Raw genomic sequence first — 14771 nt, 5'->3', positions numbered from 1 at the left:
AGTATTGGAAAAAACGAGTAATTCTGAGACTACAAAACAATCTTCTCCTTCCTGACTTAGGAGTTAAGCCAAGCCTAAGACTTAACAATGCTCAGGATTTATTAAATGTACTGTTCAAACAGAACACATCTGCTGTGGAAACAGGCAGCCTCTTCCTATGTTTGTGATCTAAATCCAAATTTTTGATGGGGTAAATAGAAGAGTTTTAATTTTCCTTCTGTGGCAAGAAAAGATCTTTACACAAGTAGAGCTTTATATGAATAGGAGAGGATTAAATGAGGCATTTTTCCACTTAAAGCTGTTGCAGAGCAAGATATACTTTGCCATAGGCCAAAAAGACCAATTTTGGAGATGGGAAGAGTTAATTTGCCATTTTCCAAAAGGGAAAATACTGTGAGATTCAACAGGAATTGCACAAGCACACAGAGAGCTGGATTGTTATCCTGAAACCTTCCCAAACCAGGCATTACCTGGACAATTTGGAATGAATACACCCCAACCTGGTCAAGTGGAGGATAAAGGATAAGAAGCATCAATGAATTCTCAGATCTCCCCAGTTGCTGAAGGTCAGTACACATTTCTGACACCTGTTGGTGTTCATCCTCCCAAAAAAAAAAGGAGATTTTCTGTCCTCAGAACACTCAGTGCATGTGCTCTCCTTACTTGGAAATTTGAGGATGGAAAAACAGGAAAAATCTGATGATGTCAATAAAAATTAGTTAATTCCCAAATGAGTTTTAATGGCAAAGGGTGAGAAGAGTTGGGTTTGAAGCCTTTGTTTTAAACTGGGTTTAATTCCAGTGTTCTCCAGTCTTCCAACCATCAGTATGATCACAAATTAACCTAATCACTAATCAATCAGGATCATTAATCAACAAGATGTAAAAGATGAGCAAACCAGCCAGCCAGATTATTCTAAAAGTAGGGAATAAAGACAATTATTAAAGCCTCTTGGAAAAAACTGGCCTTGCTTGGTTTTCTCTGGGTAACTTGTGCCTTGGGAATATCAAGGGATAGATAACAGGGGGTTTATATGGACTTATTTCCATGGAGACCAACGTGAATATGAACAAGATAATTAATTACTGCAGAGATCCTGTAGGAAGAACCACCAAGGAGGTGTTTCTGCTGTGACACCAGTGATCAGCCACCACCCTGAGGGATTCCTGGCACTGCTCCCAGGCAATTGGGATAAGGAAAATCAGGCACAAGGGGTCCTGCCATGAGGAGAACACAGAAAGTGGTCTGTTATCTAAAAAAAGCTGCTCTTTTTGGGCTGAGAGTCTCTTCCCTAAAGAATGAGGGGACCCAAGAACACCAAAACACGTCTCACCCCATCAGGTGAAACTAAATCAATGCAAGCTCTAAATCTCAGGGTAAAACTGCAAATTAACTGCACCCCTTATTTCATGTAAGGAAATTTCATACCAGGAACCTGTCTGGTGACTAAAATGAGTCAAAACGAACATCACTGTTGGCACATTTTGTCAAATTAATGCAAATTGGGCTTTAACAGACAGTTCAATAGGTCAGGGCAGACAGCAGAATGCAGCAAGGAAAATCAATCACTGCTGCAATCAAAGTTTAAAAATATTAAACTGTTGATGACTGTCACAGAACTATGGAATGGTTTGGGTTGGAAGAGACCTCAAACATCATCTTGTTCCACACGCTGCCATGGACAGGGACACCTTCCACTAGCCCAGGTTGCTCCAAGCCCCATCCAACCTGGTGGAATATCTCATTTTAATTCCCTGAGTTAAAAAAAAAAAAAAAAAACCACATCAAAATAAAGCCAGCTACAAAAATTCCACAGTAATAGGACTAGAAATCACAGGAAGCAGAAGGGAATGATCCCTGTATTGAAGGGAAAAGATGGCACAAGGATGTCAAATCCTGATGATCCAAGTAATTGGTTCAGCTGTGTTTTTCTCTCCCAAACCAGGAGGGAGATCTCAGTGGACACTCACTGCAAGATTTCAGATTTGCATGATTATTTCAGAGGATCCATCATGAGAACCCAAATTCAGGGAATTCTGAGAGCAGCAGACAGATGTGACAGAACAGAGAATGGTGGTTTTCCCCATTGTGAGCTGTCTGGGTGTGTATGCACCTTCTTTTAGATAATTCCATCTCTCCTGTTCTTCTCCTTCTCAAATTCACCATCTCTGGACTTCAAATTCACAAACAAATGCTGCCCTCTCCTGGCTACTCAAATTCAGCAAAGCCGACCTACTACTCTGCTTTATTGCTGAATAAAGTAATTAAAACCAGGCTGAGTTTCAGCAGCTTCCAGTGCTTGGAACTGTCCTAAAAACCTGCCTTCTTTATCAAATCACAGATTAAAACCACTCTCAAAACATCAGGAGAACTTATGGCTGAGACAGCAGGACAGGGAACAGCCTCAAGCTGTGCCAGGGGAGGTTTAGATTGGATTTTAGGATGCATTTTTTTTCAAGGACAGGGTTACAAAACACTGGAACAAGCTGCCCAAGGAAGAAGTGGAGTCACCATCCCTGGAAGTGTTCAAAAAAACGTGGATGTGGCACTTGGGGACATGGTTTAGTGGTGAAGAGGGTGGTGCTGGGTTGATGGTTGGACTTGATGATCTTAAGGGTGTTTTCCAACCTTAATGATTCCTTGATTTTTGTACCCAAATTGACTCTGACTCTAGCATGTTCCCCAGATCTTCATTTGCAAAGCCTACTCACGATAATTCCTTGATTTTTATTATTCTATAACAAAACCCTAATTTTTCATGGCCAAGGTTGTGTATAAACTGCTGACAGAGCACCCGCTGCTGGAAATCACGGCACCACCTCATTTCCTTGGAATTCTGGAGCAACCTAAGGAGCCTCCTTCTCCCGATCCCACATCCCTCTGCCCCAGCAGCGCTCGGGACAGCACACCCAGCGTGGAAATCGGCGGCTCCCTCGGGATAGCTGAGAACTTGGGCCTTCCTTGGGATTTCTGGGACAACTCACCGATGTCATATGCCATGAAATCCGAGGAGAAGCACTTGGCCCCGTGGCTCATGGAGGTGTCGTTGTGGGTGTTCCCTCCAAACACCAGCATGGTCCCGCTCACCACCACGGCCGTGTGCAGGTAGCGGTAAAAGCGGCTGTCCTTCAGGATGGTCCTTTGGGAATAAAAACACAGCCATTAACCAGGTGTCCTGGTTAGAACAGCTGGGCCCAGTTCATCACTGGATGGGTGTAACCCAAAACTGTGGATTCTAGAGCCTTCCATGCCATTGCCCAGAAACTGTTCTCAACAGACCATTTACAACGTCTGCCCAGAGCAGCCCTGACTCCTCAGGCTGTAAACTGGATGTTCAGAGGCCTGTGAGATGGGAGGGTGCTCCTGTCCTCACACCCATTGTGGAACTCCCTGCCCTGAGGGAGGCACTGGGCATTCCTGCCTGAACTGGAGAATATATATAATCTTAGAGTCTTGGGACTGGGATCCAGAGGAAGACTGAGACCACTACTCTCAACCAGACTGCACCCCCACTCTCAACCAGACTGTGACCACCACTCTCAACCAGACTGTGACCTCCACTCTCAACCAGACTGTGACCACCACTCTCAACCAGACTGTGACCACCACTCTCAACCAGACTGTGACCACCACTCTTGACCAGACTGCGACCACCACTCTTGACCAGACTGCGACCACCACTCTTGACCAGACTGCACCAGCACTCTCACCCACAGGTTTTCCCCTCTCCTTTTACTTTGGACTCAGGGGGCCCAAAGAACACCACTGCCTTCATGCCCCAGGGTGCTGGGTTATACATTTGGGTTTTGTGGGTTAAAACCAACTGTTTGTCTGTATAATCATATTTATTGTGTTATTTTATTAAATTGTTATTCTGACTTATAATCTCTCCTCTGAGTTGGGTTCATTTCCCCTGTTGGTTAACCTTTAAACCAGCACACCAGGTTGAACAGCACCTGGCACAGACAAACCAATCCATAAACCCAAGTTGGAGAACTGCAGGGAAAGGGGGGATAAAGTGTTTAACTGTTTTTCCTAATGAGGTGTTTAACAACTTCCTTTCCACACTCTCCTTCTGTAACTTCATTCTCATCTTCCCATCTGCTTTGCCAGTTTAGAGGAGAAATATATCTATGAGAGCCTCTTTCCAAAGCTATGGATCTTCGTATCATCAATTCCCTCCCCAGGGATTCTCAACTTTTCACTCTAACAGGGCTTTTGAGCATAGACAGCCTGGGAGGACTCCAATATTTTAGAGTAACTCTGCTTTTATAGCAGCCCAAAGGATTCTTTCACACTGGGCAGCAGCTGCTGCTCAAAACTAACAATCCTGTTTTAAGGAAACCTGTGCAGCTCCCAAAAATGGAGCCCTGCAGGTTAATACCTGCCCAAATCAAGGGCTCCTCTGTGACTAAATCATGGAGAGCACTGATCAAACTGAGCACTGATCTCATCGTTAATCGGGGGGGAGTGATGGCACTGAACACAAAGAGTCATCCTTTGGAGAATTTTCCTGCTGTTCTGAGAGGGTTTGGGTTGAGGGAGGGGATTCTGCCCCTTTCCTCTGGTCTCATGAGACCCCCCTTGCAGAGCTGCCTCCAGCCCTGGGAACAACAGCACAAGGACGTGGAGCTGCTGGAGCCAGTCCAGAGGAGGCCCCGGAGCTGCTGCCAGGGCTGGAGCCCCTCTGCTCTGGAGCCAGGTTGGGAGAGCTGGGGGGTTCCCCTGGAGAAGAGAAGGCTCCAGGGAGAGCTGAGAGCCCCTTGCAGGGCCTAAAGGGGCTCCAGGAGAGCTGGAGAGGGACTGGGGACAAAGGATGGAGAGAGGGCAAAGGGAATGGCTTCCCACTGCCAGAGGGTAGGGTTAGATGGGATATTGAGAAGGAATTTCTGGCTGGGAGGGTGGGGAGGCCCTGGCACAGGTTGGGCAGAGAAGCTGTGGCTGCCTCTGGATCCCTGGAAGTGTCCAAGGCCAGGTTGGAGCAAGCTGGTCTAGTGGAAGGTGTCCCTGCCCACAGCAGGGAGTGGAACCTGCTGGTGTTCAAGGTCCCTTCACCAAGGGACACCAAGCTGAGCACGTGGGTGACAAACCATCCAGGGGCACTTGGACAAGGTAGAGAAGAGAACCCATGGGAACCTCATGAGATTTAACAAGGAAGAGAGGGCCTGAATCACTGAAGAATAAAATAAGGGAGTCAATGACAGCAAAAAAAAGAGCAGAGCTAGAGAGGAAAAGCCAGTCCCACCCTCTCCCTGTAGGGTTTGTTCCCCAGGGCTCCCCGGGCTGGCAGAGCCGATGTGACACGAGGAAGTTGGTGCTGCAGCAGTTCGGAAGAACATTGTCACATCTGTAACATTTTTGTGCCTGCTCAGCCAGATTTGCTGAATTGGCTGAAGTGGAGGATCAAATGAACCCACAAAGGAAGTGTGGTTACACTCTGTGCACAAGGGAGCAGGAAGGAAGAGGTTAGAAATTAGTCCCTCGTTATATCTCTCATCAGCACAGACTCACAGACAGTTGTTGCAGAAACACAGAGTATTTTAACCCTCAAAAAAAAAGAGATACAGTGACTCAAATTTCCATGTCTTAACTCAAAAGACAGTCTCCTTTTTGTCAGGAGCTTTTAGAAAAAACTTGAAGAAAACCACCACAGAACTAAGGAGAATGTATTTCAGCTCCAACTCGTGAAGTGAGGCTACAGCTTTTTAATAAAACTCACCTTTGGGCAGAAACAAATCACAGAAGATTTTCAGCTTAAGAAATGAACATTTCGAGCAGTTACAGAGCCAGAAGAAAATGAGGTTGTAATAGAAATTCTTTTACAGTCTCAACTGCAGAGTGAATTATCCCTCACTTGACTGCAGTAACTGCACTCATATGCACAGGCTGGCAAGGAAAAAACCATCAGATATTTCTCTTTTCAGCTTGAATGGAACAACAGATTAAAATGGATTGCTTGGCTCGTTCACAGCCTTGATTAGATGTGATTATATGATTCTCCATTCATAAAGGGATATAAAAATAAGAGATCCAAGAGAACAGCATCTCTCCTGAACACAGGCAGACATAAACCACTGCACCCTTCTCACATCCTCCACCCTCTTTTTCACTAGAGACAAAAATATGGGGCGGGAAAACAGGAAAAAGAAGGAAAACCCACTTACCACATCCGGGAATCAACTTCATATTTGTACAGATCATCTGCCAGCCTGTACTTGTTGGCACTGAAGGCTTTGTAACCTCCATGGATGTAAATGGATCTGGTGTTGGGATCATAAACGCTGCTGTGGCCATACCCCCCCTGCACCAAAGCTCCACTGGTCTGTAAAATGCTCCAGGTATTTGTCACTGAAAAAAATAGGGTGATAAAACACAATCAATTGCTCTCCATTAATAACTCATCAGCAACACAAATTGGGTTTCCCCTGACACAGATCCACACACTGTCTCTATCACCTCCCAGCCAAAAATATCCTCCTTCAAGGAGTTTGTTGTCAAGAAGGACTGTAAAGTATTTTTAATTAGAGCAGAAGCAGCTTTTTCATGGTCATTTATTACGTTTTTGCAGGCAATCTAAGTAAATGAGAGATAAAAAATAGAGAAATAATAGATTGCATTCCAGTGACATGAAAATGCCAGCACTGGGACCTGGTTTGGAATGGGACCCAAGAGCACTTTTACTTTTTATGTATGTATAAATATATATATATAAAGTCAGACAGCACTTGAAGCCAAGTCTGACTGTGAAGAACAGGGCAGTTAAAAACTAATATGTGATTAATGGTCCTGTATCTCACTCACTAAAATAACATTGCTCTGAAGCACTTTAGACATAATGTAACAGCAACTGGAATAAAACTGCCAAATTACACAGCAAATCTCCATAGTAAGTGCAGAATGAAACTCTGCACAGGCTTCCCAACTCCAGGGCAGAGCTGGCACACGAAAAGCAAAGGAATTGGACAGTGTGGGAAAAACAAACCACTGCCCCACACATCCTGGTTCTCCCTGGATCTCTCCAAGAGGAAGAAAACTCCCTCATGTGGACACCAGAGAACCAGCTCCAGCAGATTCCCTGGATCAGGATGACTGGAAGACAAGGATAACAGGTTCCAAGTGCAGACAGAGCCACTATTTTTGAGAATAACCAGCACATTCCTGCTTCCTGTGCTTAACCAGGATCCCTACACCTGGTCCGTGGAGCCAGGGATGTGACTCCATTTCAGAATTAGGAGGGAATTCAGTTCACCTGGAGAGCTTCCTGTGCTTCACTAGAAATCTCTGGATCTTAAAATCACCCTCAGAATCTTAAAACCATCATTTCTATTCCAAGAGATACGGGGATCAGACCATACCAGGGATATGGGAACCCAGAAATCCATCCCCTGTTCACCCTAAGCCCCAATTTAGGAGACATGGGGGTCAGGTTAAACAGGTGTTTGGTCTGAATTAAAAAAATTCTTATGGAAAAAAATCTGATTAAAAAGATAACTTTCAGAAGTGTTTGTTTTACCAGAGAGAAATTCAGTTGTCCCCCAGTTCTCCTGCTCTGTTTCTCCACTACAGATTTTTTTTTTTTGCTTTCGGGAGCTACCTCAGGGTGTGAATCATAGATAGAATCACAGAATCAGCTGGGTTGGAAGGGACCTCCGACATCATCAAGTCCAACCCTTGATCCACTACTGCCATGGTTCCCAGCCCATGGTACTGATGCCACATCCAGTCTTATCTTAAAAACCTCCAGGGACGGAGAACCCACCCCCTCCCTGGGCAGCCCATTCCAATGGCTGAGCACCCTCTCTGCAAAGAAATTCTTTCTAATCTCCAACCTAAACCTCCCCTGGCACAGCTCAAGACTGAGCCCTCTTGTCTTGCTGATCATTGCCTGGGAAAAGAGACCAACCTCCCCCTGGCTCCCCCCTCCTGTCAGGGAGTTGCAGAGAGTGAGGAGGTCTCCCCTGAGCCTCCTCTTCTCCAGGCTGAACAGCCCCAGCTCCCTCAGCCTCTCCTCATGGGAATTGTGCTCCAGTCCCTTCCCCAGCCTCGCTGCTCTCCTCTGGTCCTGCTCCAGCCCCTTAATGTCCTTCCTGAGCTGAGGGCCCAGAACTGGACACAGCACTCCAGGGGTGGCCTCACCAGCGCTGAGTCCAGGCCAAGAATCACTTCCCTGGACCTGTTGGCCACACTGTTCCTGATCCAGGCCAGGATCCATTGGCCTTCTTGGCCACCTGGGCACACTCTGGCTCATGTTCAGCTTCCTGTCCATCCAAACTCCCAGCTCCCTTCCTGCCTGGCTGCTCTCCAGCCCCTCTGTCCCCACCCTGTAGCGCTGCCGGGGGTTGTTGGTGAAGTCAGAGGCTCCTCGTTTCGACAAATATTAAAAAGCTCAAGAACTGCCCAACCAAGGCAACGCTGAGGTAGGGAGGGCCCCACTCACCCAGGTTGTACTCCTGGACGTTGCTGATGTAGCCATAGAGGGGGCAGTGGCCAAAGATGACCAGCATGACGGTGCTGTTGTCCCGCAGGGTGACGATGTGGGCCGAGTGTCCCACCACGGCGTATTGCTCCTTGGCCTTGGGAGCCACCTGGGCCCAGCTCTGGTTGGAGATGTGGAACACCCACAGCTGGCTGCTCACGTTCCCCGTGGCATCAATCTTCCCTCCATACATGTAGATGTTGTCCTGAAAAAAAGGCACACGCGGACGAAGGCCAAGGGATTTAGGAGATAGGTACGGAATGAATTGCTGGTCTGAAGTAACCGAAAATACGTGATGAAGTCTCCTGGAGAGGGACTTTGGATAAGGGATGGAAGGACAGGACAAGAGGGAATGGCTTCCCACAGGGACAGAGGGCAGGGTTAGATGGGATATTGGGAAGGAATTCTTCCCTGTGAGGGTGGGGAGGCCCTGGTACAGGTTGGGCAGAGAAGCTGTGGGTGCCCCTGGATCCCTGGAAGTGTCCAAGGCCAGGTTGGACAGGGCTTGGAACAACCTGGTCTAGTGGAAGGTGTCCCTGCCCATGGCTGGGAGTGGGACTGGATGATCCTTAAGCCCCTTCCAGTCCAAACCATTCTGTGATTCCAGGATGAATTCCCATCCTTTCAGGTTGTTCAAGTGCTCTGTGAACGCTGCTGTGAGGGAGTTTTTGAGTGTTTATAATTAAGCTTTGCATAGCCTTGCACCGTGATGAGCTAATCAACATTCCAAAAAAACAAAGGTCAGGAAAGGATCAGCTCATTTCCCTTCCAAAGCCTTTGCCATCCTGCTCTCCCCCACAGCAAGGCACAAGGGGGAGAAAGGCAAGTAAAAGCATCAATTCCACTTGCTGCAGATGCTGGAAGAGCAGATTCACAGTTTTCCTGCAGGAGCAGAGTAAGTTCCAAAAATCCCTGATTCCCCAGCTCTGCTTTGGTGCCTTGAACAACAGAGCTCATAAAAATATTTATGGGATCCACACAAAAGGCAGCTGGGAAGCAGCTGAACTCCAGCAAACTCTGCCTCGGGCGTGTCTTGCCAGCACAGACAGCAAAGAGGAGGAAATCATGGACTCACTGACCTCAGACAGCCCCAAAATCCCTGGAAAAAGGGCAAACAAGGAACACACAAGCAGAGGCACCACAGACTTCCCAGGGTAGCAGCTCAAGGATTCTCTGGAGCACGAGCACACGGCCTGGGCTAACCTTGGACAAGCCCTGGAAGGAGAAATGCTCCTCCCAAAAACAACTGATCTGGGATAAGGGGTGGGAAGCCAGGGGGAAGAAGGGGGAAATCAGCTGGGAAGTGAGTTTGGAACTCTGAACTTACCTTGTGTAACGCCAAGGAATGACCATATCTCATCTCTACCGAGTTCACAGAGTTGTTCAGGGGAAGCCACTCTTCAGAAATAAGATCATACCTGGGTAAAAAAAACTGAATTAACCTCCAAGAAATAGGTATTAAAGCTGGGAAAGTTATGGCTTGTCCTTCTCAGGATTTGGGGGGAATTATTTACCAAAATAATATCATGATATAAATTATTATTTACTAAAATAATAAATCTTGTCATGATTTCAGCATGCACAAAGCTCCCACAAGCTACTTATGGATTAAAAAACCCAGTTCAGCCTGCTCTGTTACTCAACATTCACATATTGATTTGCTTTACCCTGTGTCCTTTCCAATGCAAATCCAAGAGTTAATGAACTGTCTATTAAACTGTGGCAACCAACACCACATCATCCCTCAAAAAAGTCTAAAAACTTCACAATGACCGTGAGTGCTCAAAAAGCACTTTTTAATTATGTTTTTTGCCATTCAAGCTTGAAATAACACAAACTCCCAGCCCTGAAAATGGCCTGTGGCTCTTTATTTAAAATAATGCACTGTATCTGTCAGGCTTAGAGCCTTGTGAGATAAAATCATCTCTGAGAAAGTGTTCATCAAAGCCATAGGGCATCTCATTAAAAAAAAATGTGTGTTTTCAGCTCCTCTTTAATTTCCCCTACAAGAACTATTATCTCTGGATGTGAGTGCAGAACACACAGCTCCCATTTAGGTACAAAGGGAGGTACAAAACCATGCCTGGAAAAAAAAAAAAACCTCCAGCTTTTGCCTAGTTCTGCCCCAATCCCATCAAGCTTGAGGGGAAGCCTGAAAAACTGATGGTTTTTATGAGGGATTTCCCAATTATTACTTGATGTTTTAGTAACTGTTAAATCTCCTCCACTTGCTGCTTAAATTTCCTCATCCTAAATGCCATTCCCTGTTTGTATCCCACCCATTATGGAAAACCATCCACGGTGATTAGGAGGTGTTAATTAAGGAGCCAAAGCCTCTGAAGTCACACAAATAAAACATAAGGGCTAAAACCTCCGAAGCAAAACCCTCCTTTAATCCCAGATATAATTCAGGAGGTGGCCCAGAAACGCAGAGTGAATATTTAAAAAGCTGTCAGACACAAGATGATTCAAAAACTCACTGAACATCAGGAACCTTCCACTTTTTCATTTCCCAAATTAGCACCCCCTTGGCAGCGTTTCCCCACGTCTCAAAACGTGAGCCTGGAGTTTTTTATCCAGGCTGGTTTCCCCTGGAGATGGAGCCAAAGCAAAGCACACACTCCTAAAAATAACTCCCAAATCCAAGCTCCTCTCTTTTTTGGATTTTATTATCTGGGTTTATACTCACGCTAAAACCTTCTGAGAGTCAGAGTGATTGAAGACATAGCCCCCAACAATCCACATCTTGTTGTCATGGATCACAGTTTTGTGGGATGCTCTGGGAAGTTTGGGAAGAGAATATTCCTCCCGGGTCCAAAAGGACTGGTTTGCAGGAACAGGAATTGAACAGCCAGGACCTGGCAAAAGAAGGTTTAAAAATGAAATCAGGTGTTTTTCTTTTCCCCCAAAGCCTGTGTTTCAGCTCCAGGTCAATCTCCTGCCAGGGCTGTAGGTGGCTGCATGTAATGTAAGACTAGTTTTTACATGTCAGGATGTCAATGAAAAGGAAAAATGTGTGTTCAGCTCAAAGTCCTGCTAAAACTGAGCCTGCTCAGCTCAGCTGGACATGAGAATGAGGCACGTTGTGTGTTCAAGCAGCTCAACCCCGGCTCAAATTTGCTTTAGGTGCACAGGAAGGAGGTTTAAAGTTGTTACCTGGTGCCTCCAAACCACAGGCTGGTCCTGCTGTGCATGGGGGCAAAGCTGCTTTTAAAAGCATTTTGTTAAAAATCACACAATCCCAGAATGGTTTGGGTTGGGAGGGATAATAATGATCATCTTGTTCCACCCCCTGCCATGGGCAGGGACACCTTCCACTAGACCAGGTTGCTCCAAGCCCAGTCCAACCTGGCCTTGGACACTTCCAGGGATCCAGGGGCAGCCACAGCTGCTCTGCCCAACCTGGGCCAGGGCCTCCTCACCCTCCCAGACAACAATTCCTTCCCAATATCCCACCTATCCCTGTCCTCTGGCAGTTTAAATGCTTTATCCTGAGGTGAATCTTCTCTCTGGAGTCAGGAGGTGAAGGCAGTTGCCTGGCAGGGCTTGGCTTTGGCACTTGTCCTGGGGACTCCTGCAGCCAACAATTCCTTCCTAATATCCCTTCTAACCCTGCCCTGTGGCAGTGGGAAGCCATTCCCTGTGTCCTGTCCCTCCATCCCTTGTCCCCAGTCCCTCTCCAGCTCTCCTGGAGCCCCTTTAGGCCCTGCAAGGGGCTCTCAGCTCTCCCTGCAGCCTTCTCTTCTCCAGAGGAACCCCCCCAGCTCTCCCAGTCTGGCTCCAGAGCAGAGGGGCTCCAGTCCTTGGAGCATCTCCATGGCCTCCTCTGGACTCTCTCCAGCAGCTCCATCCTTCCAAATGGAGTGTGATCTTTTATTACTAAAAAGCAGATACTCTGTTCCCGGTCGAAACGCTAACACTTGTCACTGCGAATATTCCCACATACTCCCAATGAATCTGCCAGCGCCCCACACAGAAAATGCATCCCAAAACTTCCCTCCAAGCCCCAGGACACTCACCCTGCCAGCCTGGGGAGCACACACAGGCCTTGGAGTCATTGCTGTTGCAGTGGCCCCTCTCAGGAGCCCCACAGTCCTCGGTGCAGTAGGGAATGTCACAGGCTTCCCCCTTCCAGTATTTGGCACAGTCACATTCCAGGGCCTTGGTGCTGCTGTTGAGTTTGCACTCCCCTCGGCCAGAGCAGTTGTTGGGACACATATTGAAACTGGGAAGAAACAGGGAAAAGAATTTGTAAGGAAGTGTCACGTTTTTTTGAGGATTCCCAGGATTTATTAACTACAGGGATGCAGAATAATGTTCACACAGTTTGTTCCACCCAAACCAAGACCCTGGTGGGATGGACCTGCAGGGATTTGCTCCCTCCCCTCGGGAGTTAAAAGTCTCAGCTCTTCTGAAAAAATTATCAATATGATTTTTAGCCACTTTTAATGCAAATGAATCGCCCTAAAACGCCCAACAGCAAGTGAGGAATTTAATCAGCACACGAGGTTGTTGTGGTGTCTGTGCAATTTAGCCTCAAAATGCTCACAATCAGGTGCTATTCTGGGATCTGCTCACCAAGGGAACATGCTGGAGATGAATCCCAAGCCAAAGATGTGCCTGGCTCGAATCCTTTCTGATTTTATAACATCTGCAGCGTAGCTGAGGCAAAACCAGGGGCACCCCTGGTGAAGATCCAAATTTAAAGGCCACATTCACCTCCAAGGCTCTTGTTTTTGCTGGTGTATCAACCAGTATAACTCATAACTGGGGATTACTGCCCATTATTCTCTCTGTCACTGGTCCAAGACTATAATAACTTATAATAATTTCACAGTGTTTGCTGAGTACTACACCCAGTAGTAACTGTAAGGATTGTTAAAAGAAACAAATACACCCTTTAATCTACTCGCTGCAAAAATGCTACGAGGAAAGCTAAAAACCAGACCACGAACCAGCACTTAAAAATTGTTTAAAAATGATCAAGAAAGTGAAGAATGAAAGGAATATTATCCTTGAGGACAGTATTTCAGTGCAATGGTGCAAAGCCAACAGCTGGCAGTAGATGGAGTCCTGGTTTACAGGATAAGCCAGGCTTGGAAAACGCTGCTCCTTCAGCTCCTCTGCTTCAAGCATCTCTGTAAAGGCTTCTCGTTTTTTCTGGAGCTTTCAAGGGGTGCTGGATGTCCCCTGTTTCTCAAATAATCTGGTTTTATGTGGATTATCAAGCACGTACTTATGTGCTTACTAAGGATAAAAAGCACCAGGACAGGTGTTAAAAAAACAAGTTTCTCATTTTGAGAAAAAGTCAATTTTTGCAAAACACTCACTCGTGACCAAAGCTTTTGCAGCTGATTTTTTTTTTAAAAAAGGTGAGAACTTCTGCATGTTACCCCCAAATTAAACCTCCCAGTGTGGCACAAACATCATTTGTATTTGTAGGAGCAAAAAGATTCAAAGCTCGTGATCCCCACGGAAGCAAAAAATTTCATCTCTGAGTGTGACCACACTGAGATCATTGACTTCAAAATGAGACCTTTCTAAAAGCAGTTGATGAATTAGGCAGAACCCCAAAATTACTTTTACAAAAACTCATCAGTAAGGACTAAATATGTCAGTGAACAGAAAGCACCCACCTATAATATATTTATAGTATATATAATATATTACATATTTGTGTATATTATATAAATCATATAATATTTTTATATTATAGAAATTCTATAATATTTATATGTTATATAAATATATAAATAATATTTATTTCTACAGACAAAATATTATGTATTTGTATGTGTTATAAATTAAATAATATCTATATATTATATAAATATATAAGTAATATTTATTTCTATAGATAATAGATTATGTATTTGTATATTATATAAATTCTATTTATATGTTATATAAATATATAAATAATATTTACTTCTATACATAAAATATTATGTATTTGTATGTGTTATAAATTCTATAATATTTATATATTATATAAATATATAACTAATATTTATTTCTATAGGTAATATATTATGTATTTGTAAATTAGATAAATTATATATTTATATGTTATATAAATATATAAGTAATATTTATTTCTATAGATAATAGATTATGTATTTGTATGTGTTATAAATTATATAATATTTATACATTATATAAATATATAAGTAATAATTGTTTCTATAGATAATGTATTATGTATTTGTATATTATATAAATATAGAAGTAATATTTATTTCTACAGGTAATATATTATGTATTTGTACATTAGATAAATTCTATAATATTTATA

At 44.7% G+C, this 14771-nt stretch overlaps 1 protein-coding gene across 3 annotated transcripts in view; it reads right to left on the bottom strand.

Moving 5' to 3' along the window:
* ATRN (attractin) overlaps positions 1–14771 on the bottom strand; it is a 152856-nt gene that overhangs the window by 95039 nt on the left and 43046 nt on the right. For all 3 annotated transcript variants that reach the window (XM_027660483.1, XM_027660482.1, XM_027660484.1), the window contains exons 5-10: positions 12496–12701; positions 11166–11334; positions 9804–9894; positions 8438–8681; positions 6165–6348; positions 2985–3139 (exon numbers count right to left, since the gene is read on the bottom strand). In XM_027660483.1, the coding sequence (XP_027516284.1) occupies positions 2985–3139; positions 6165–6348; positions 8438–8681; positions 9804–9894; positions 11166–11334; positions 12496–12701 (1049 nt within the window). The remainder of the gene's footprint in view (positions 1–2984; positions 3140–6164; positions 6349–8437; positions 8682–9803; positions 9895–11165; positions 11335–12495; positions 12702–14771) is intronic.

The sequence above is a fragment of the Corapipo altera genome, unplaced genomic scaffold, assembly GCF_003945725.1.
Source record: "Corapipo altera isolate COAL_440 unplaced genomic scaffold, ASM394572v1 295, whole genome shotgun sequence".
In the NCBI taxonomy this organism is placed as follows: Eukaryota; Metazoa; Chordata; class Aves; order Passeriformes; family Pipridae; genus Corapipo; species Corapipo altera.
The sequence above is the reverse complement of the archived record's forward strand: the minus strand, read 5'-3'. Positions and strand labels throughout refer to the sequence as shown.